At 40.6% G+C, this 25,131-nt stretch overlaps 1 protein-coding gene across 1 annotated transcript in view; it reads left to right on the top strand.

Annotated features, from left to right (window-relative positions):
* TANGO6 (transport and golgi organization 6 homolog) overlaps positions 1 to 25,131 on the top strand; it is a 190,041-nt gene that overhangs the window by 57,997 nt on the left and 106,913 nt on the right. Inside the window, exons 11-14 of the mRNA XM_035024893.1 lie at positions 158 to 346; positions 7,900 to 8,034; positions 15,275 to 15,781; positions 18,483 to 18,540. Of these exons, the coding sequence (XP_034880784.1) occupies positions 158 to 346; positions 7,900 to 8,034; positions 15,275 to 15,781; positions 18,483 to 18,540 (889 nt within the window). The remainder of the gene's footprint in view (positions 1 to 157; positions 347 to 7,899; positions 8,035 to 15,274; positions 15,782 to 18,482; positions 18,541 to 25,131) is intronic.

Genomic DNA, 25,131 nt, shown 5'->3' with positions numbered 1-25,131 from the left:
CCTTTGTCTCCAAATTTTGGCTATTATAAATAATGCTACAATGAACACTTAGACTAGTTCTTTACATATACATTGCAAACAGAGTTTTCTCACTGTTGTTGATGCCCTTAGTTCTATGGTTTTTTCCTTCACTTTTTCTTTTCTCCAATGCTGATAGGAGTTGACTCATGTGGCCATGGAAAATGAAGCAGAGTTAAAAACAAAGCCCTTCTCCAGCAAAAGCCTCTTGGAATTAGAGCAGCACCAAACTCTTGTGGAACACCAGGAGCAGAAGCTGCTGGTCCTCCAGCTGTTGACTGTTCTCTGCGAGAGGATGTCTGAGCAGCTATTCACAAACATCACTCAGGTCAGTGGCTGCCACATCCCAGATCCCAGGCTGGTAGTATTTGTCTATTTTGGTTTCTTTACATGCTTTCCAAACAATATTAAAAAAAAAAAAATGCTCAGAGAATGGCTTGACGACACCTGCCTCAGTGTTACCTGGAATGCTGCTTAAACCTGCAGAGTACTGAGCCCACGACAGCTAACGGAATCTGCACTTGTGGAGGTCCCGCCATGTTAGAGAAGCTGGCATGTTAGAGAGGCTCCGGACGTGATTCTCATGCAGAGAAAACTTTGAGAATTGTTGTAGATACTGATGTGTTACATTACAGGGTCCTCAAGTTGGGGGGCCAATACAGTTTTCTGAGTCTTCTTCAAAATATGGATGCCCGGCCCACTGCTTATAGAGATTCTGATCCAGCATGTCCTCATTAGCTCCTGGGCATCTGTATTTTTTTAAGCCCCATGGATGATTCTAACATGTGTCAAAAGTTGAGCATGATTAGAAAACTTAAATTTGAAAAAAAAAAATGGCTAATGATAATAATACCACTTTGAATTTCATAGATCTACCTGACAGCCTATCTCCACAGCAGCCTATGAAGTTTTAAGATGTTTTTTAAAATGTTTGAAGGGTAGTATAGCTATGTGAATACTATTCCTGGATCTTGTTGGCTCAGACATTATATTTACTAGCTTTATAAAAAATAGGAAATAAAAGGGGCTCCTGGCTGGCTCAGTCAGTAGAGCATGTGACTCTTGATCTCAGGGTCGTGAGTTTGGGCCCCACATTAGGTGTGGGGCCTACTTAAAAAGAAAAAAAAATTAAAAACAACAACAACAACCAAAAACCCAGGAAATAGAAGTAATAAAGCGTAGGCAATGCAGTCACCATATTTTTACCATTATTACCAGAATTAGTTGTTGCTTGGCTGGTGAATAGTCAGTTGTAAGATGGTATCATTGTCACACTTAAATCTGATTCTTCAGCTCTTTGTATCGCCCTCATTGTCATCTGCCTTCGGGTGTTGCTAAGCAGCGTTTCACTATAGCTCCTGCTGAGAAAATTTGCAGCTGTCTGTCAGCTCCAACTTACGTGCCTGTTTAATGAGAATTATGTTCATGATTTCTTTTTTGGCTTCTTATTCCTTCAGTTCACTGACTCTGTGCTACGCTACCCAGTAGGATGAGTTGTTTCTCCTGTGTTTATATCAGTTCCCTAAAGACTTTTTCACCCAGACCTTATGTTTTTGTCTGAAGATGTTAGTTGGAAGGGAAAATGGCTTAAAAACTATATGATTTGAGCTTTTGCACTTAGCTCCCTTTGCTCCTCATTAAGGAACAATTGTTTTAGGTTGATAGAGAAGTGACTTGTCCCATGAAATTATCCTTCAGCTAAGGTTAAAATGTATCAAGATGAAAAGAACCACAAAAAAATATTAAATTGCATTTAGTAGTTTTACTACTCATGATAATTTTAGTATTTATTTTGAAATACACACACATATGGGTAAGTTATAAATAATACATGTTATAAGTAATTTTGTTAATATCATTAGGAACCAAGATTTTTAGCATAAGAAAAAAAGTTATGAATATAAAATTACAGAACTTGACTAAAATTCCTATAATAGTGAATTTCATTTGGAAGTATTCATATGAACTCACAATTAATTTTTTCTTTTTAAAAATAGATATTCCCTTGATCATTCCACTGTCCATGCCAGGCAGCAGTGACAACCCAGCTACACTGAGCATCCTTCGTGCTGGACTGTAGTTTCTAAATATCATGTCCTGCTGGAAGAACACAAAGCTCGTTGGAGTAAAGGTTCATTCAAGGTCTAGGGCAGGAATTGTCCACTATAAGCCTCAGGGCATCTATTTCTGCCTAAATAAAAGGAAGATGCCTGAGATTAATGAAGTCATATCAGTAGTGTTCAGGAGCCAGCTTGAAAGATCTCCTCTTGGCCACAGATAGGGCATTTTGGGCATTAAAAAGAATAATGCTTGGGGGCGACTGGGTGGCTCAGTCAGTTAAGGGTTAAGGGCTGCCTTTGGCTCATTCAGGTCATGATCCCAGGGTCCTGGGATCGAGTACCATATCGGGCTCCATGCTCAGTGGGGAGCCTGCTTCTCCCTTTCCCTCTGTGTGCCTGTCTGCCTATTTGTGATCTCTCTCTCTCTATCAAATAAATAAATAAATAAAATCTTAAAAAAAAAAGAATGCCTGCAATGGATTGAAACACATCAAAGTTATAAAAACCTGAGCCACTGTCTGCTTCTCCCCCCTAAAATCCCTTTTGGACATCTCTGGAAGTTGCTAGGGCATCAAGTCATTATTTTGTAAGTTGATAATGAAAGAATAAAACATTTATCTTACCTTTTCTGTCAGCACTGTATTTCATTGTAACCAAATAGTTGGTGGAAAAATTTTCTTTATATAAGAATCACAGCTAAAATATTCAAAAAGAGACCTACAAATTTATATTTTGCAATCCCTTAATGAAATAATGGATCTAGGTGATAATCATGTCTGCTAAAACTATTAGGGGTACTGTATAATGAATGTAATTAGGCCAAATACATCCAAATCAACTGATCCTTTTTTCCCCAAGCATTTTATTATGAATACTTTCAAACTTGAAAGGATTTTACAGTGAATACCTATATACCTACAACCTAGATTCTACTATTAGGATTTTATTATATTTCCTTTATCACATATTTATGTTTCCATCTGTCTATCCATTTTGTTTTCCATCTGTTTATCCATTTAATTTTTGGTGGATTTCAGGGTCAGTGTAGATATCAGTGTATGTTCCCCTAAATATTTTCAGCCTGGAATGATCGATCTCAACATCACCAGAAGTAGACAAGCAGACATTATGTGTCTCCTAATGTAATGCAATAGGAGGTATGTAGCACCACCTGGGAAGGGTTCTTCCCCCAAAAAACAAACCCCCAAAAGAAGCAAACAAAAGACAAAAAAAGTCCATAAAATGTGATCTGAATCTAATCAAGGAAACTGAGGGTACAGCAATGTTATGCCATGAAGAAGCAAAATCAGCCAATTTCAGAATGTGAGACATTCCACAGTACAGATGACCCAGTTTCTTCATCAAGTAAATGCATTAAAGAAGGAGCAGGGCTTCTGTAGCTTAAAAGAGACCTGTCAACTAAATGCAGTGTGTGGATTCTCATTCAAACATATCAATTGTGTGAGAGGACATTTTTACAACAGTCATGGGCTAAGTATTAGAAAGTACAAGGAATTTTTATCGAGAGTAATCATGGTATGGTAGTTATGTGTTGTTGTTGTTGTTGTTTTTTTTAAGATTTTTATTTTTAAGTAATCTCTACACCCAACTTGGGGCTCAAACTTAGAATCACAAGATCAAGAGTTGCATGCTCTACTGACTGAGCCAGCCGGGTACTCCTGGTATTACAGTAGTGCTGTTAAAAAAGAAAAACTCCTTGTTAGAAATGTATATTGAAGTATTTATGGATAAAAGATTAAAAAATTCAATAAAACATATTGGCAGATAGTATACGAGAAGATACAGAGAGGCATAAACCATTCAGTGGTCTGTGTATGGATACAGAGCCCTGTACCAACTCCCCAGTTCCTTCATTCCTTTTTTTTTTTTTTTAGAAATTTAATTTTATTTAGTTTTTTTTTTTTTAAGATTTTATTTATTAGAGAGTGAGTGAGAGAGAGAGCACAAACTGGGGGAGGAGCAGAGGCAGAAGGAGAAGCAGACTCCCCACTGAGCAGGAAGCCTGACACAGGGCTTGATCCTGGGACTCCGGGATCATGACCGGAGCTGGAGGCAAACGCTTAACTGACTGAGCCACCCAGGCGCCCCCCCACATCCTTCATTCTGCAAATATGTAGTAAAGGCCCACTGTGTGCCACGTTCTCTTTTGGGTACCAGAGACACAGCAGTGAACAACACACATCTATCCTCATGGGATTACATTCACGCAGGAGAGAGAGACAGTAAACAAGTAAGTACCAGAGAGAAATATCAAACAAAGGGGATGTAAAGACAGTGTGGTAGATAGAGTTGTCATGGAGAACCTCACTGGGAAAGTGGCCTTTTTTTTTTTTTTTTTGCGAGAGAGTGAGCACGTGTGTGTGTGTGTGAGCAGGTGGGGTGGGGTAGAGGCAGAGGGAGAGGAATAGAGAGAATCTTAAGCAGGCTTCACATCCAGCGTGGAGCCCAATATGGGGCTCGAGCTCACAACCCTGAGATTGGACCTGAGCTGAAATCAAGAGTCGGTAGCTTAATCTCCTGAGCCACCCAGGCGCCCCTCCAGAAAGGCTTATGAGCAGAGATCTGGAAGCAGGGAAGGAGGGAGGCTCAGAGATACCTCAGGGAAGAGTGTTCCAGCTAAGAGGAAGCATGTCTCAAGCGTGGAGGGCTCAGCAAGGAGGCCAGTGTAAATGGAGTGGGATGAGTGAGATTTCCTTTTTTTGTCCTTTCAGAAAATTGCTACCCTTTGCACCTTTCTGTATTTAGATCTCTGTACTTGGCAGAGTAGAAGTGCTTTATATGATTTTTTTCTCATATATTAAAAACGCTTTTAACGTAAGTAACACATGCTCATTGTAGAAATATTAAACAAGTGCATAATATAAGAAGTATGGACTTCTGATTAAAGATAGTATATTGAACACATGTGTTTATCTGCTCCTTCTGGAAACCACAGGGGCCAACAGCAGGAGAGGAGAGATAGCAGATAAAAGAGAGTAACAACATTTGGAAACTGGGAAATAGCTGATCTAGCAACTCCGAAAATGGAGAGCTATGTGCCTGCATGGGAGAAGTCAAGAAGCAAAGCACTATACCTCTATGAAGCTGTTCACATTTTATTTTGAACAGAAAAAGAAAAAAAAAAAGGCAAGCTACTTCTCATTGCAGAACACTGGAATGACTGGAGGTGGTAGATCAGCTGTACAGATGAAGCTGAATTTAGAGCTTAAAACAGGTTGAAAGGCTCTGCAAGGTTCAGTAGACCCCTTGATTCCTTCCTTAAATTTGTACAAACACCTCCCCTTCCCAGCGAAAGCCCGGAGGCATATTCCTGAGAGACGTTGAACTTGGGTGGCAGCAGGAGACTGAAAAACTGGAGCATTAGGTTGCTGTCTGCAGACTCAACAGTGAGGCCTCAGCCTGCTCCCACCTGACTGCCCGGATGTTGGCAGCAGGTTTATACATCCCCATCGGAAGGGGGGAGGAGGTAGGGAATGAATATCTGTAACATATTCAGAACAGCACCTGGTGAACAGTAAATGTTTACTGTTGTTATTAAGCACGTAAACCATTAAATGTGGTTGGCTCTGTAGAGCCACAAGCAGATGGGCAGAAGTGGGGTAGGGCACCGCTGTTTTTCATTATAAGCGTTCAGGAATATTTGGCTTTTTAGATTACATAACATTACAAAAATGGTCAAGTAAAAAGTAAAAGTCTCTCCCTCCTCTCCACAACGTATGTAAATTCTAGAACATGCTTCAGTTACATACCTATCCTTGTGACTGGCAGCCCCATCAGTCACAGGAGATGAGCAGTAGTCGGGAGGAGCTGTTGTCCAGATGGGCATGGTGGTTTTGTTGCTACGAGAAAAAAGCTTGGGGGAAAGGGCACTTCATGGATGACAATAACAGCTGGCTATCAAACCACAGTTTAAGCTCCCAGATGTTTTGTTTTTTGGTTTTGGGGACTTTTTTTTACATACATACAAATATAGAGTTTCTTTCTTAACAAAAATAGGATCATACTGCTTGTTTTGCAGCATCTTCATATATATATATAGAGAGAGAGAGAGAGAGAGAGAGGAAGGACTTAGAAAAAGTGGAAAGGCTAGATAGTTCTTTTCCAGCAATTGAACAGTACATTTGTGCTGAAGTAGAAGCTTCCTATAATCAAGGGGTGCTTTAGAAAACTCTTTGGAGGCAAAATAGGTGGCCCAAGATGGTAAATGTAGCATTTTCTCTAGAAAGGCCAGTGTCCTTAATTTCTAATATCAGTAAAGTCTTAGGCTTGAGAGGGTGGTGAAAATTGCCATAACCAGCGTTATTCATTTCAGTAAGTGGAACTTTTAATAACCTTTCTAGTTTCCTGCCTTGCTCCAAAGACAAGTGGTAACAAGCCATTCTCCTGACTTTAAGCTTGCAATAAAGACTCATAGCATATCATGTGATTTGCCCAGAGAATTAAACATGCAAGCTTGCATGGTATTTAGAGGCTTATTATTACCTATCTCAGCTGTACCACTTTCAAAATGATTTTTCCCTTTTGAGCCATTAATCCTGAATGTGCGTGCGTGTGTGCATGCTTGCACGTGTGTGCATGCAGATGCACGGATGTGTGTGTGTTTGCTTTTATTCAAAGTTATTTCTACTTAAGGTGATTAATACAAGTGCAGTTAAAATGCTGACCAAATTAATTCCATTTAAAGCTTAGTTAGCCAAATGCTGTATAAAATCTTAAATATGAATAATCTTAATCCTTTAAAAATATTTGATACTTAAAAAAATGACTCTGGATCATTTGTACAGATTGTTTGAGGATTCAGTTCTAGATAAAATTAAGCGCCTCTTCCCCCATTCTTTGCTTACTAGAATCAGACTGTCACAACCAGGTTGGGGCAGGGGAGTCCTCATTAGGAGAAGCAGATCTAGAACCCTCTAAGATGGTCAGAAAGTATCAAATCATTTTTCATTTTAATTTCCTGGCAAAATTCATGAAAAGTCAAGGATGTTGGATTAGTATATTAAAACATTTGGGAAAGTATCAGTGAGGTTTCTCATTTATTGACTGCGTGGCCTTGACCAGCTCACAGATTCTTCACCAAAAAATGAGGACGGGGTGCCTGGCTGGCTCAGTCGGAAGAGCATGCAACTCTTGATCGTGGGGTCATGAGTTTGAGCCCCACATTGGGAGTAGAGTTTACTTAAAAAAAATTGAGGGGGCACCTGGGTGGCTTAGTCTGTTCAGCATCTGCCTTCAGCTCAGGTCATGATCCCAGGGTCCTGGGATCGAGCCCTGCATCAGGCTCCCTGCCTAGTGGGGAGTGTGCTTCTCTCTGCCCCTCTGCCCCTCTCCGTCTGCCCCTCTCCCCACTTGTGCTCTCTCTCTTTCCCTCTCAAATAAATAAATAAAATCTTTATTTATGGCGGGGGGGCAGCGCACACAAGCAGGGGGAGTGGCAGCGGCAGGCAGAGGGAGAGGGAGAAGCAGACTCACCACTGAGCAGGAAGCCTCTGACATGGGGCTCGATCCCAGGACTCTGGGATCATGACCTGAGCTGAAGGCAGACCCTTAACGTGCAGAGCCACCCAGGCACCCCTAAATAAATAAAATCTTTAAAAAAATAATGAGGACAGGAGCATTGACCTCCTAGAGTTGACATGAGATGTAGGTGATACTGTGCACTTAAGACACTGAGCACTATGCCTGTTCTTGCAGGTGTTTGCCTTCATGATGTCGATGAGGAAGAAGATGAGGATGTAGAGAGAATTTTGAGATTCTCTTTCTTAGTCCTCACCGATTCTAAATTCTGTTTCTGTCGCAGGTTGTGGACTTCGTAGCAGCCACGCTGCAGCGAGCGTGTGCAAGCCTGGCCCACCAGGCAGAGAGTACCGTGGAGTCGCAGACACTGAGTATGTCCATGGGGCTGGTGGCTGTCATGCTGGGAGGAGCGGTTCAGGTGAGTGGCAGACATGAGCCAAAGTTGGACGGAGGGAGGAGAGAAGAGAGAAACTTGTTGCTTCCCTTCTTACCCTTGTAGAAAATCAGAATGGATGTTGCACTTAGGGGAACGAGGATGAACAAGTCAGGTGTTAGTAAGAATTCCCTCCAGAGTAGAGGACAAGAAAGTTGTACCGCTTCCACCTCGTCCCCTGGGTAGACTTCACTATCAGAAGGCCGGGGCTCTTTTTGACCTGGCACCACTGTTGGGCATCTCTGGAGAACACTCGCTTCTCTGTTCCTTACTCTAGGGGCTCTCCAAAGCTCAGCCCCTGTCCCTGCTGCTGTAGTTGGGGGAAGATTGTGTAAACTGCTGATTGCTTAGGATTCCATCTGTTTTGTTTTAGCGCAGGATCCATTGTTCAACTCTCAGCATGTAGCATGTTAAAGCCTTGTGTCCAGTGCATGGATCTTTTTTTTTTTTTTTAGATTTATTTATTTGAGAGAGAGAGAGACAGCACAGGTTAGAGGGGCAGAGGGAGAGGGGAAGAGAGAGACTCTCAAGCAGATGCCACACTGAGCGCAGAACCTGACATGAGGCTCGATCCCAGGACCCTGAGACCATGACCTGAGCCGAAACCAAGAGTCAGGCACTTAACCGACTGTGCCACCCAGGCACCCCGAGTGCATGTATGTTTTACATGCTTAATTTATAATATTTAAATTCATTCACTCAAAAAATATTTATTGCTGGAGCGCCTGGGTGGCTCAGTCATTAAGCGTCTGCCTTCAGCTCAGGTCATGATCCCAGGGTCTTGGGATCGAGCCCCACATCAGGCTCCTTGCTGAGCGGGAAGCCTGCTTCTCCCTCTCCCACTCCCCCTGCTTGTGTTCCCTCTCTCGCTGTATCTCTCTCTGTCAAATAAATAAATAAAATCTTTAAAAAGGAAAAAAGGATAGTCTTTGTTTGCATAAGTTGAGGGTTTTTTTGCTTTTCTCTTATTTAACACTTATAATTTTATACCACATCCCAAATGGAAAATAGAACACAGATATTTCCATTTCCCTTTCTAGAAGCCCGTTGTTGGGGGACGGGCAATGTAAATTAGTCATGTTTTAAGAGAGATTCACCTTACTAATACAAATATATGTCTTTACCTGTCCCTGCCCTTCCATGAGCCATCCTGACTCACTGATTACATCCTGGATTCCTCTGACTTTGCATTTAGTTAAGTGAACTTAAACACGTCACCCTTTACTTTTGCCCTAGATCTGTTAGTTTTTTGTTTTTTTGTTTTTTCCTGTTTGATTAATGGATTCATAAGGGGCTTCTATAGAAATGCTGGGTTTTCTGTTTTTGTATTAGAAAAAAAAGTCATGATTCTTAATTATGTTTTCAGATAGTCATTGTCAGGCAAAGGCCTTTGCTTCAGAGTCTAGATTATACTATATCTACCCCTGATTAGAATTCATTGTTTTAGCTAATGAAACAGAATCGAACAACATTTAAACCTTTCTTTACTTTCTAATTTATGTAATTAAGTTGATTATTAGAACATAGTGTCTGGGAAGAGGAGTTAATTTGGAGAAAGTGTAGGTCTAAGACTGCTAACAAGACAAGTGTTATTCCAAACTCATTTTCTAAATTTCAGGGTTGGTCATCAGTGAAAGTGTGATGTTGTAACTTCCCTGTCCCCTTAGGAAGCAGTTTCTTAACGATGTTCCAGGGCCCATCAGGTCCCCTAACGCACTGCTGCACAGAGCTGATGTGAGCTTTGAGGCTCAGGGTGGTGGGGCTGGGACTCAAACCCAAATCCTGGGATCTCATACCACATTTTCTGAGAGTATCATAGAGTGAACTCATTCAGGAAATATTTATCATGTGCCTCTTTGTCCTCATGGAGCTTACCTTCTAGTGGCTGTGATTAAGCCAGTGAATTCTTAATTTTTTTAGAAAAGATTCATATTTCTGTATCTCATGTGTTGCTCATTATAAAACAAGCTGTACTGCATGCTGACTTAGAACCAAAATAAAAATACCACTTGTAAATAAATTCAGTGATGTCAGAAATAAGAACTGGACATGTAAACTACTCAGCTAAATATCTGAAGAAACATAGATGATATATAGAAGTAAGAACACAAGGAATAAACATAAGTATTTTTTGGAATTAAGAATTTTTAGGTCAGCATTTTATTGCTGGACCAGACCTTTGGATTCTTCCAAAATAGTGATTCTCACTGGAGCATTACAAGGCAGGATGAGCATTTGTATGCCCCTTAAGTGAGCTTTGTAAAGCCTCATGTGGGACTTTTTCAGTGGACACATGCCCTCCTCTGACTGTCAGTTGGTTCTCATATGTTTACCTCTGCAGACATGCTCCCTTCCACCACTCCCTACCCTTAATCCTATCCTACCCGTCCAACTTCCAGTTCTTAAATTTGAAAACTTGCAGAAATTCAGAACAACTCCCATCTAACTGGTTCATTCCTGACACCCTGAAAGAAATCATAGACGTGGGCTGGCATACCTCTGCTCATTCCACTTCTGAAGTATTCCAGAGACTCTGGAAGAGACACAGCCAGATAAAGGAATCTGTCACTCACTTGTGGGCTTCAGGCCTCAGGCCCTTCTACACAGAATTCTGAAGTCTGGATATGAGATCTGTGCTGAGAAGCATGACAGGAGTAGAAATAAGGGCTATATGGTTAATTCTCAATTTTGATATGGCCTCGGTGACCCTTGAGAAATAATTAATAATGACTCAGTGGTTCCATTTTCTCATCTATCAATTAAGTGAATATTATTTTATACCTCAAAAATTTTTTGAACATTTATGAACAAAATAGTTGGCACCTGTAGTCTTGGATTTCCCTGATTATTTTCATAGTGGGAAATCTATAGGCTTATGAAGCTGAAGGAATGCATAACTTTAATCTTAAGCCTTATAAACTATTTGATTCAAAATCCACCTACTTGCCTATGATGATTAGAGAAGTTACCCAGTTGAATAAGATGAATCCCACAATGACTAAGAAGTTTGAAAACTCGAAGAAAAGATAGTTGGATTTTTTGTTATTAGACTTCCTTTTTTTAACTTAAAGATTTTTATTTATTATTTGACAGAGAGAGAGACAGTGAGAGAGGGAACACAAGCAGGGGGAATGGAAGAGGGAGAAGCAGGCTTCCTGCCGAGCAGAGAGCCCGATGCTGGGCTCGATCCCAGGACCCTGGAATCATGACCTGAGCCGAAGGCAGATGCTTAACTACTGAGCCACCCAGGTGCCCCTAGACTATTTTTTTAGAGCAGTTTTAGGTGCATAGCAAAATTGAGCAGGAGGTAGAGAGATCTCCCACATCCCTCCTGCCCCACAGAGCACAGCCTCCCCCACTAGCAACATTCTGCACAGGAGAGATACGTTTATTACTATCAGTGATCCTACATTGGCACATCATTGTCACTCATAGTCTATAGTTTACATTATGGTTCACTCTTGGTATTGTACACTCTATGGGTTTTGACAAATGGATAATGACATGTATCTATTATTATAATATCATTCAGAATAGTTTCACTGCCCTTAAAATTCTTTGTGCCCTGCCTATTCATCTTTCCCATCAAACCCTTGGCAACCACTGATCTCTTTACTGTTTCCGCAGTTTTGTCTTTTCCAGAATGTAATTTAGTTGGGATCATATACTTTGTAGCCTTTCCATACTGGCTGCTTTCAGTTAGTAATATGCATTTAAGGTTCTTCCGTGTCTTTCAGGTTTGATAGCTCATTTCTTTTTAGTGCTGAATAATATTCCATGGTCTGGATGTACCACAATCTATCTTTCCCTTCACCTACTAAAGGACATCTTGGTTGCCTCTGAGTTTTGGCAATTATGAATGAAGCTGCTATAAACATCAATGTGTAGGTTTTTGTATGGACATAAGTTTTCAAGTCATTTGGGTAAATACCAAGGAGCTCAGTTGCTGGAGCATATGGTAAGAGTATGTTTAGTTTTGTAAGAAACTGCCAAACTGTCTTGCAAAAGTAGCTGTACCATTTTGCATGCCCACCAACAGTGAATGAGAGCTCCTCTTGCTTCACATCCTCACCAGCATGTGGTATTGTCAGTGTTTTGGATTTTAGTCATTTTAAGAGGTGTGTAATTGTATCTTTTTTAAAAATTTTTTATTGTTATGTTAATCCCCATACATTACATCATTAGTTTTAGATGTAGTGTTCCATGATTCATTGTTTGTGCATAACACCCAGTGCTCCATGCAGAACGTGCCCTCCTCAATACCCACCACCAGGCTAACCCATCCTCCCACCCCCCTCCCCTCTAGAACCCTCAGTTTGGTGTGTAATGGTATCTTGTTTGAATTTGCAATTCTCTGATGACATGCGATGTTGAGCATCTCATATCTAATATATCTTCTTTGGTGAGGTGTCTGTCAGATCTTTTGCCCATTTGTAAATTGGGTTGTTTGTTTTATTGTTGAGTTTTAAGAGTTCTTTGTGTCTTTTAGATACACAAAGAACTTTATCAGATGCGTCTTTCGCAAATATTTCCTCTTAGTCTGTGGCTTGTCTTCTTTCTCTTGACATTGTCTTTTGCAGAGTAAAAGTTAAAAAATTTTTAAATTTTAGTGAAATCTAGTTTATCAGTTATTTCTTTCATGGATTTTTTTCCTTTGGTAATTTGTCTAAAAAAGTCAGTGCCATACCCAAAGTCATCTAGATGAGTTTCTCTAATGTTATCTTGTAAGAATTTATAGTTTTGCGTTTTGCATTTAAGTCTGTGATCCATTTTGAGTTAATTTTTGTGATAGTGTAAAGTCTGTGTCTAAATTCGTTTTTTGGCAGCTCTTTCTGCCTACAGATCCTGTCCCTGTGCTATAATAAAAACACCTTCTTGCATTGAAAAAAAAATTTCATTTTTTTGCACATCAATGTCTAGTTGTTCAAGTACCACTTGTTGAAAAGTCTATCTTTTCTCCATTCTGTTAACTTTGCTCCTTTGTCAGAGATCAGTGGACTGTGCTGGAATCACTGTCTTGCACACATGAAACTAATGTAATATTGTGTGTCAACTGTACTTCAGTTAAAAAAAACTTAAAGGATCAGTTGACTATGTATAGGTCTCTTTCTGGGTTCTCTATTTGTTCCATTGATCTATTTATCTTTTTTTTAAGAAGAAATTATTGTATACAGTTGAAAAAGAGGCCATACATTGTAGCTATAAGTAGATATTCCCATTTCAGATGCTTAAAGAAAAAACAAATGTCCCTAACACTACAGAGGAATACTACTGAATGAAGTCTGGCATAATGATAACACTCGCAAAATTATCTAAATATCTATTACTATCTATTACTAAAATATATTTCCCAGTTCCACAGATTCCTGATGAAATTGGCCCTTTTCTTAGATAACATATACTTTTATTCTGGATGTACATATTCTCTTCTCCCTTTAAGATATAGTAATATTGGAACGGTCAGTTGTTGTACACATGCAGATAAGTTCACATATGTTGCAAAGCTAAGCAATTTACCTTCTGTCCATTTTGCATAGTTCCTAATTGTTTAAACAAAGAAATCTGAGGGGAATGTATGGTGAAATTCTACACATACAAGCCTGACATGAACTTCAAGTTTTTATTTACTTGGAAGGAAAGCGGTGGGGAAAATAAACAGTAATAGTTCTGCGGACATAGAATTTAAATGAGAATGTTATATAGGTCCTACAAAGACGGTTGGTTGGTTGGTTGGTTGGTTGGTTGGTTGGTTGGATAATGAAGTGAATGAATGAGTAAGTAATAAATACCCCGCCTTGTTCTAAAAAGGATTTAAGACCTGCAGGTTTTCAAATATCAGGGACTAATGAAGCCCCATATGATAATATTCCTAGTGTTTTCAAACAGAAAAGGATTATCATTGCTTCTTTTTTTTTTTTTAAGATTTTATTTATACATTTGACAGAGAGAGACACAGCAAGAGAGGGAACACAAGCAAGGGGAGTGGGAGAAGCAGGCTTCCCGCAGAGCAGGGAGCCTGATGCAGGGCTCGATCCCAGGATCCTGGGATCATGACCTGAGCCGAAGGCAGACGCTTAACAACTGAGCCACCCGGTGCCCCTATCATTGCTTCTTGTTTCTCTACTCACTGCACATGCATTTTTCCTAGGAAGGCATGTGGCATTATGCACAAAGCTTCTAGAGGGAATAAAACCTTATGTAATTTTCACTCTCACTTTCTGGGAAAAATTCTTTTTCCAGTTATTGTCCCAGTCCCTTCCAGACCTATGGTGTCCTTGAATGCTGACCAGCCACTTTAGAAAATGTAGTTAAAAGCTGCTTTATTTGTTCAGTTGAGACTGTGTGGGGTATTAGGTGAGAGGGTAGAATCTGGAGCCAGATTTACTGAATTCATATCTTACCATCTTCCAGTGGTGTGACCTTGTATATTTTACTTAACTGTTCTGTGTTTCAGTTTCCCCCGTTTATAATCAAGATAGTAATCATAGCTAGGATCATAGGGGTATGACTATGTGGGTATTCTTTTGTTTATCGTATTTTGTCTTAAAACATTTACATAGCATTTACTATATGTCAGGCACTAAGTACTTTGCTAATATTAACTCATCTTTTTTAAAAAATTTTTATTGTTATGTTAATCACCATACATTACATCATTAGTTTTTGATGTAATGTTAACTCATCTTTTTATAGCAAAAGGTACATAGACATGAAAAAAAATACAATAAAAAAGATTAATAAAAGTCAAAATATAATAATCTGGAAAAGAATTTCACCATATGACTGAGCATTAAAATCTGATATGGTAAGAATAGCTGTAATAGGTAAGTGTGTACAAAGGTTGTAAACAGGCTGTTCACAGAAAAAGAAATGCAGACAGCCAATAAACATGAAAGGATGCTTAATAACCCTGGTAGGTAGTCTGGCTGATGCAAATTAAAACCATAAGATAACCATGTTTTTCCCACCAGGTTGTAAAAATTAAGTGTAATCATATGCCTCACTGGTATATTTTTAACTCAGAAAAGTACCTGCTCAGGGTAAGTATTTAATAAGTGTTAGCTGTGATTATTCAACAATAGTTACTGAGTGCTAGACTATGCTGATTACACCATGAATAAGATACGCTTCCTGCCCCTCTTATTGAGATTGTTTCCTTGTGCTCAGGCATTATTAACATCTCTTATATTAATTTCGGTTTGGCATTTTTCATTTCATTTTGTAGTTGAAGTCAAGTGGTTTTGCTGTCCTGAAGCAGTTGCTGCCTTTGTTGGAGAAGGTCTCCGAGGTGTACCCTGACCCTGTCATCCAGGAGCTTGCCGTCGATCTCCATATCACCATCTCTACACACGGGGCCTTTTCCACTGAGGCTGTCAGTGTGGCTGCCCAGAGTACCCTGAACAAAAAGGATCCAGAAGGGGAGATAGAAGAGCAACAAGCCAGTCATGAAAGTTACACTGATGAGTCTCACCTCCAACAACAGCAAAGCCATGAGAAATCCAAACAAACGGGCCTGAAATCTGATGCTCCACTCATTCCTCAGGAGGTCAGTGAACCCAGAACTACTACAAACCAGAAATCTGGAAGTGTAACCACAGACCAGCTCCAGGAGATTCTCTTATCAGCTTACGATCCTCAAATTCCAACCCGGGCTGCTGCTCTGCGAAGTCTTTCCTGCTGGATAGAGCGGAGAGAAACAAAAGCCCTTGAGATGCAGGAGAAGCTTCTCAAGGTGAGTAGAACACACTGGCAAACCATAGGCACACAGAGTGGGGCAGCTTTGCAGGAGACTTGACTGTGTATCAAGCACTGCCCTGGACTACCCTGAGGGAAATTTTAATTGTTCTGAGGAGGCAAGACTGAGACCACTCAGCTGATCATGAACAGGAAAGAAAAGGGGATGGAACAGCATGAGCAAATTCCCAAGAAGCCACCTGTTTTTTCTGGGCCCCTTTTAAGAGGGGAATTGTGCAGAACTGGGCCTTCCCCCGCCCCCCAAACTCCCTGCCTTCTCCCTCCATCACAGTGAAGAAGCTGTGCTTTACTTTGGAGATGTATGTGGGAGAAAATGTATGCTTAGCTGAGGATCTTTTTTCCCTTTTGTGGGAATTTTCCTGACCTCAGTATGGGTAGAGATTAAGAGACTACTGATCAAATCCCAGATCAGTTTCTTGGATAAGTCATTTAAATTTTTTGAGCCTCAGTTTCTACATCTGTAAAATGAGGGTAATAACAATAGGACCCACTTTATGTTGCAAGATGTAGGGGCTCCTGGCTGGCTTAGTCGGTACAGCATACAACTCTTGATCTCGGGGTTGTGAGTTTGAACCCCACATTGGGCATAATGATTACATAAAATCTTAAAAAAAATAAAAGATTTAAAATAAAATAGTCCATGTAGGGGCATCTAGCTGAATTAGTTGGTAGAGCAGGCAACTCTTGATCTTGGGGTTGTTAGTTCAAGCCCCACGTTGGGCGTAGAGCTTACTTAAAATAAATTTAAAAATAAAAATAAGAGACTTTAGAGGGAATGAATGCAGCCCTGCTGACCCCTTGAAAAAAAGAAGTCTATGTAAAACACTAGTTAGAGTGATTGGCACATAATGAGCATCTTGTAAAGGTTCACTGTCATTACTATCATCATCATCATCATCATCATCATCATCATCATCATTATCGTTTCTTTCATATACTTTAGCCATTAGATTAAGAGTTATAATTCTGATTGAAAACATTTATCTTTAGTCACTAAAGTATTAGAACCAATAGTGTCATAATAATAACTGCTGTTGGGGGCGCTTGGGTGGCGCAGTCGGTTAAGCATCCGACTCTTGGTTTTGGCTCAGGTCACAATCTCAGGGTTGTGAGATCCGCCTCTGGCTCTGTGCTCAGTGCAGAGTTTGCTTGAGTTTCTCTATCCCTTTCCCTCTTCCCCTCCCCCCCCAAATAAGTTAATAATAATAATAATAACTGCTGTTTATTGAGCCAGGTCCTGTATCTTTCAGATATTATCTCTAGTCCTCATAACAGCTATAGTATTGGTATTATCCCCATTTTATAGATGAGACAACCAAGGCCTGGAAATGTGCCAAGGATTTGCTGCCTTTGAAATATTGCTGAAAACCTCAAAGTATATATCTCCTTTGAGTAATCATTCAAACATAGCCCTTCATACAGCTATTTAGATGGTGAATGCTATAAACGTCTTTGGAATTTTCTTTAACTTATTTAACCTTCATCTTCTGTGCATGATTGGTCAGGTCCATCAATTATTTTTCCAAGAAATCTCTCAAATATATCTCCGTCTCTTCCTCTTTATTCCCATGGCCACTACCCTGGATTAAGCTTCCTTTACTTACATGATTCCCCACCCCTTCCAACCTGGCCCTCTTTCCAGTTTGACTAATTTAGGTTCTTCCTAACGTGCTGCCGTTGTGAGACCGGCAGCACCAAGTTGGTATCAAGAATCACTGTGCCAGCAAAGGATGCATCACTATATATGGAACAGACACCTCATCCTCCTCCAGATACCAAGCAGGAAGCACATGAGCACATGGCCACTATCTTTCTCTGGCCCTCATACTGGGGCCTAAACTTAACATGTCGCTGTCATGTCTTCTAGATAAGCAGTACCCTCTGCAGTTGACACACCTGGTGCGTTCCTAAATTGTGAGATAATCTGTTGTTTTGAAAACAATTTGTTACTAATGCCAGTTGAAGTGCTGAAATGTGCAAAAGGTTTAAAAAAATAGATTAGAACAGGTTTAGTCCAGTAATATCTGTCACTTGCATTTCCGTATATTTCTGAGTGCAAAAGGATCAAATTATAGCAAATATGCCTTCAATTGGACCTAACCCCAAACACGGCATCTCGTGTGTCTTAACTGGTAGTCTGTCACGACACAGGTGAGAATTGTCCACCATATGGGCAGTAGGGGAGAAAATGTTGAGGATTTTTCTTCCAGATTTTGCTTTCTATGCCTACTTCTGGTATATACTTAGCCACTTCAAGAAGTATCTCCCCCTAACTTGCCACCCTTCTTTAGTGATTATAAAAATGGGACTTCATGGGACGCCTGGGTGGCTCAGTCGTTAAGCGGCTGCCTTCGGCTCAGGTCATGATCCCGGGGTCCTGGGATCGAGCCCCACATCGGGCTCAGTGGGAAGCCTGCTTCTCCCCCTCCCACTCCCCCTGCTTATGTTCCCTCTCTCACTGTGTCTCTCTCTGTCAAATAAATAAATAAAATCTTTAAAAAAAAAAATGGGACTTCAAACATATACACTGTTTTCCCTACAAGATTCTATAGTCAGATCCATGTCTAGCTAAGACAAACGAGAAGAAAGGCACTTATTCTTTTGAGGCTGCTCTAAGGGGCCCTCATGTCTTGCTTGCTCTTTGCGAATCATGCCATTGCTCTGTTTTGTGGTTCCAGATATTCTTGGAGAACTTGGAGCATGAGGACACCTTTGTTTATCTGTCTGCCATTCGGGGTGAGTTCATCCTGGTGAAAGGACGTGGAGTCTGTGGACCAAAGATTGTAGCACGTGTGCTTGCACGAAATCCCTGCGGTTGTAGAACCGCAAGGTCATCTGGTCCATCTTTCCTCCTAGCTAGTACTCAATTTAAGTCATAATATTTCTGGATGGTTCCCTAAGGGTTCTAACAGAATTTCAGTGTCTGATAATGATGAGGAGGTTTTTATTATTCTATAGATTAAAGCCCATTTCTTCTCATTCAAGGAGGTGATAAATGGCTCACACATGAACTTTCATTACCTTAACCTTTTATGTACTTGACTACTGCTAGAATGCACCCTTGCTTTCCCTCTAAACTAAAAGAATCTCATAGTATATAATATTTTTCATCAAAATGTTTTTTGCAATAATTTTATTTCTCTTTTGTGATTCTTTGTTGTTCTCCCCATCTCCATTAATTTGTGGATTCCAAATCTTTTTTCTTTTTTAAGATTTTATTTATTTATTTTGAGAGAGTGAGCGCATGAGGGAGGGGGAGGAGCAGAGGAAGAAGGAGAACCAGACTCCCTGTTCAGCAGGGACCCTGATGCGGGGTCGATCCTAGGACCCTGAGATCATGACCTGAGCCAAAAGCAGATGCTTAACCGACTGAACCACCCAGGAGCCCCCCGCATCTTTTTTTTTTTAAGGTTGTGGATTCCAAATCTACAGAGAGATGTCATGAACAGGGATGTAGAGTATAGGTACCCTTCCTAAAAGGGTGAGAATCAGACATGGTGCGAAGGTCAGTTATCTCACAGCTTCTCTTGGCTCCAGTGGTGGAATGTAATTGTCAAGAGCTGGGAATCTGGGGGTGCCTGGGTGGCTCAGTCGGTTAAAACGTCTGCCTTCGGCTCGAGTCATGATCCCAGGGTCCTGGGATAGAGTCCCACATCGGGCTCCTTGCTCAGCAGGGAGTCTGCTTCTCCCTCTACCTGCCGCTCCCCCTGCTTGTGCTCTTCCTCTCTTTCTGACAAGTAAATAAATAAAATCTTAAAGAAAAAAAAAAGAGCTAGGACTCTGGGACAGACCACCTGGGTGTACCTCCATTCCTCTGCTGCTCAGCTGTATTGACTTTGGCAAATTACTTAATCTCTCTGGGCTTCAATTTCATATCTATAGAAAGGGAGCTAAATAGAAATGTAAAGTGGTACAGCTAATTTGGAAAACTGCCTTGCAGTTTGTCAAAAAGATAAACATAGAGTTACCACTTGTTGCAGCAATTCCACCACTAGGTATGTACTCAGGAGGATTGAAAACATAGGTCCACACAAAACCTTGTACCTGAATATTCATAGCAACACTGTTCATAATAGCCAAAAGGTGGAACAACATAAGTATTCATCAACTGGTGAATGGATAAACAAACTGTACTTTATCCACACAATGGAATATTATTCAGTCATTATAAAAAGGAAATAGTGAAGGGGCACCTGGGGGGCTCAGTCGTTAAGCGTCTGCCTTCAGCTCAGGTCATGATCCCGGGGTCCTGGGATCGAGCCCTGTGTAGGGCTCCCTGCTCGGCAGGAGGCCTGCTTCTCCCTCTCCCACTCCCCCTGCTTGTGTTCCCTCTCTTGCTGTGTCTCTCTCTGTCAAATGAATAAATAAAATCTTTAAAAAAAAAAAAAAAAGGAAATACTGAAGCATGTTATAGCAGGGATGAATCTTCAAAACATTTTAAGTGGAAGAAGCCAGTCACAAAAGACCACATATTATATGGTTCCTATATATTAAACATGCAGAATAAGGAAAAAAATTGTTTTTCAGAATAGGAAAATTTATAGAGACAAGAACTAGATAAGTAGTTGCCTAGGGCCGGTGGGAAGGGGGAGAGCATTGCGAGGTAATAGCTGAAGCTAATAGCTGAATAGCTAAGGATTGCTTTTTGGGGTGATGGAAACATTCTAAAATTGATTGTGGTAATCATTGCACAACTCTGTCAGTATTGTAGGAACTGTTGAATTGTATACTTTAAATTGGCAAATATTATAACGTGAATTTTATCTCAATAAACTGTTACCAAAAAATTAAAAATTTAATAAGGGTGGGGGAGGGATAAAACTGTCAGAGCTTAAGAAGATAAAATGATTAAATGTAATGTGGTAGATAGGATCCTGGAACAGAAAAAGGGCATTCGGGAAAAACAAAGAGAATCTGAGTAAATTATGGAGTTTAGCTGATAATAAAATGTCATTCTTAGTTCATTAATTGTGACAAAGTTACCGTGCTCATGCAAAAGTTAATAATAGGGGCATCTGGGTGTGCAATATATGAGAACTCTCTGTGCTGTCTTCTCAATAATTCTGTAAATCTAAAACTGTTCTGTTGTAAAAAGTCTATAAAGGGAGGTTAATATTAGGATTAAATGAGTTAATACCTTGAACGTGCCTAGCACAGGGGCGGCTAGGGGCTCAGTCGGTCAAGTGTCCGACTCTTGATTTCGGCTCAGGTTGTGATCTCAGGGTCATGAGATCAAGTGTGGCCTCAGGCTCTGCGCTCAGCATGGAGTCTGCTTGAGATTCTCTCTCCTTCTCCCTCTACCCTTCCCCCACCCCTGGTCATGTGTGTGCGTGCGCACGCACACAAACACCCACCCACCCACCCACACACACACAGTGTCTCTCTCTCTCAAAAATAAAATCTTAAAAGAGAAAGTGCTTAGCACACAGTAAGTGTTCAAATAAGGTTAGCTGTTATGAATTTAGTGTTATCATCACCATCATCATTATATTACTACTGCTTCTACTGTTAGACTGCTAGATAACGTGGTAATACATGTAGCTTCTCAGATCCAGAGTTTGAGTAGGCAGATGCTATCAGGTAGTTATTGCTATGTAACAAACTACTCTAAGGCTCAGTAGTTTAAACACCCATCATCCGTTATCACTCAGACATGAAGGAATGAACCAATGGAGCTCAGCTGATGTAGGCTGGGTTTGGCTGGACAGTCCTGCCTCTCCCCGCAGATCTGTGGGCAGGTCGCAGTAGCTCTGCTGTGCCTGGTCCTGGTCATCCCTAGCCCAATGGTCATGCGGGGTGTATTGTGGTGATGGCAGAACAGTAAGAGAATAAGAATAAATTCAAAAGGCCTCTTCGGGCCTAACCTTGGAACTAGCATCCTATCACTTCTGCCTCATTCTGTTGGCTAAAATAAGTCAATGTGGCCCAGCCCTAAAGTCAAGAGGTAGAGAAATAAACTCTTTTCCTTTAGTGGGACATACTGCCAGGTCATAGAGCAAAGGGCATGAATTCAGGGAGAGGTGAAGAACTGAAGCCAGTAATGCAGTCCTTCACTCTGATGTGTTCTGTTTGTCTGCAAAAGGCAAGGTCTTCTGTGAACACGAGGCATGCTTAGGTCTTTATTGGCTACTTATTTCCTGGTATAATTTGGGTACGCTCTGTACAGATCTAGTATTTAAAGCTTAAGAGAGAGTGCAGAGGGGATAGCATACAGTGATAAAGGCCAGAGCCTTGGAATTCATTCTTTATTCAGCACACATTTATTCTGCACCTACTATATACAAAACACTTTAACAGCGCGTTGTCATGCCTAAGTTAAAAAGCAAAAAGAAAATTCCTCAGAGGAGACAAAATGCCCACCCAAAGAGGTAAAAGGACAAGTACGTGAGAGGAGAAGCCAAAAGAGTAGAGGGTTTCAAGAAAGTAACTACCCACAGGTGAATGGCAAAGAGGCCTGGAATTGAGATAAACTTGGGGCTCAGGAAGTCATGTGACAATGAATGGTACTTATGGAAGCAAGACAAATCAATGAAGCAAGAACCTCAAATGCCTATAATTAAGAAGTCTCAAAATAAGTCACCTGGCACTTTTCTCAAGAAACTGTAATCCTTGGGGCGCCTGGGTGGCTCAGTTGGTTAAGCGACTGCCTTCGGCTCAGGTCATGATCCTGGAGTCCCGGGATCGAGTCCCGCATCGGGCTCCCTGCTCGGCGGGGAGTCTGCTTCTCCCTCTCCCTCTCCCCGTTTGTGTTCCCTCTCTTGCTGTGTCTTTCTCTGTCAAATAAATAAATAAAATCTTTAAAAAAAAAAAAAGAAAGAAACTGTAATCCTGTTATGATAAGTTGTTTCTTGCTGATTTTTTTTTTTTAGGACAGCGTTTTTGGAGAAGGGGAGGTATATCGTTCTCATGTGGCAACATTGCTGTTTGGAATAAGCTTCTTAGCTGATTAACCCATTGAGCTCATTAGCCTCTAGGGTCTGCTATAAAAATCAGAACTGTTGGTTTTATGTTTGTTTTTAGTAATTTTAATTGGTGTGCTAATCAGTTAGTAGCTAATTTGGCAATGAAGAACATGGGAGGTAGAGGTGTAATTTCTGTTCTCAGCTCCCCACAATGGACAAGTTTGAATTAATTGATGTTTTGGTGTTTGTAACATGCACTTAGAGGCCAAGGCCTTAGGTGAATTTCCCATTAAGAAAGGAAAGAGCTGAATTTTCCCACCCGCATTGCCAATGTCATTTGCCCAGGCGTAAAGCATGCCAGGAGCTGAGCCATTTTGGACTCCCAGTCGGACAAGACCAGCCTACTTGTAAATGTTCTGCAGTACAAGGGGTGTTGGGCTGTGGTTTGAGCAGCATTTAGTTGTGGGGAGTGTGTGTGTGTGTGCGCGCGCGCGTGCGCGCGCATATGTGTCTGTGTTTAAAGTTTTCCTTTTCTAGGCTGTCTGAATGTCTCCATGTGAAAATTACAACATATCTTTTGCTTGATTTGTTGATAAGTTGGGTTTATCATTTCTCACCAACTTTGCATTCTATCAGCAGAGCAGAGTGGGATTAAATAAACTCATTCATTCAACAGATACTTATTGATACCTGATGTAAGAATTTCCGGTGTGTGGGCGCCTGGGTGGCTCAGTTGGTTGGGCGACTGCCTTCGGCTCAGGTCATGATCCTGGAGTCCCGGGATCGAGTCCCGCATCGGGCTCCCTGCTCGGCGGGGAGTCTGCTTCTCCCGCTGGCCCTCCTCCCTCTCATGCTCTCTGTCTCTCATTCTCTCTCTCGCAAATAAATAAAATCTTAAAAAAAAAAAAAAAAAAAAGAATTTCCGGTGTGTGTATTATCTGTGCATCACAACAATCTGAGAACTAAATTCCCTAGGAGTTAAATTTTCATTTTGTGAAAGACGTGCATCTCCTTTTAGTCCTATTGAGAAAGTGATGGTTGATTTAGTTCTCACCACAGCTACTCTGTGGTGGGTTCTCGGTAGCAAGTTCTTCAGGCAGAGAATTATGTACCAAGTTCCAGCCAGAGTTCATAAATAGAAGACCTAATCTTAGACTTTGGCCATTAAGTGTCTCTCCTTTTTAGATTATTCTTTTTTTCATTCTTTGTTATATCATTATTATTGTTGCACAAACTAATGCATTTTCATTGTTTTAAAAAATTTAATTGACAAGGAAGTATATAAGGTAAAAAGTAGAAGTCTTCTTTTCCAAAATAGGAGTTAAAATATGTCCTTGAGGGTCCCATAATGTATATTAGATGTTTGAGGTATTTTTCACATTTCAGTTTCGAAATAGATGTTTAATAATGAATATGATAAATAAGTAATATTCTTCTAGTAAGATATTATAGTCAGGTCATTTATCATACTGTGGATCTGCTCATGTATCCTCTCAGTCACTTTCAATTATTTAAAGGACATTTTGAAAGTAACACCAGAGACAGATGCATTTCAGGGATCCAAGGGATCCCTGTCAGTGTCAGAAGGATCTTTGGATAAAACTACCAGAGTCATTGAGAAAGGGAAAAAAAGAAAAACACAAAAAACAAAAACCCTAGGCCCTGAGCCAAGCGTGGAGGTGAAAGTATACCCGTGCGTGTAGTGAGGACAACCTAGACGTCTTGACATGCCCAAACAGATCTCACTAACTCTTCTACCCTCTTTCTCTTCAGAGAAGAATTTTCATTTCTGGCAAAAGAGCCAAGGGGAGGGGAAGGCAAAAGGCCCGGAAGGAGGTGGGGGGACGGTGGCTACAAGGTGAAATTGTTTTTACAGAGTTTCAAACTGAGCAGGATTACAAGTCTTAACTTGTCAGAAGCTGAACTCCCTATCTCATTCTCACATTTCTACCTCAAGTAAAGTAAGTTGGGAAACCATTAGCTGAAAATAATTCTATCCCTTGAAGGACCATCTAATTGGATCTGGCATTGAAATTTGGAATGCAGTCTTGTGAAGTTTATCATCTCCATTTATGTCCTTGAAATGGGAAGATTACTTTTATGTCCTGACCTGGTTTTTGTACCACCTAATTAACAAATGAGCATTTAGCAAATGTCTCGCGTATATGCTGCCTCGGTAAATTCTTGAAGTAGTTCTAGGTAGAAGATTATCCCTATTTTTTTAAACTTTTTATGTGAAATATAATTTATACCTACATTCCCCAATTTAAAATGTTCAATGTTTTTAGGATATTTAGAGAGTTGTGCAGCTATCACTACTATCTAATTTTAGAACTTTTTCATCATCTCAAAAAGAAACTCCATATCCAGTATTAGTGAATTTCCATTCCTACTACCCTCAGCCCCTGGGAACCGCTAAACTACT

The sequence above is a fragment of the Mirounga leonina genome, unplaced genomic scaffold (genome assembly GCF_011800145.1).
Source record: "Mirounga leonina isolate KUSES-001 unplaced genomic scaffold, KU_Mleo_1.0 Mir_180, whole genome shotgun sequence".
NCBI classification, from domain to species: Eukaryota; Metazoa; Chordata; class Mammalia; order Carnivora; family Phocidae; genus Mirounga; species Mirounga leonina.
Note: the sequence above shows the minus strand (reverse complement) of the source record. Positions and strands in the feature narration are given on the sequence as shown.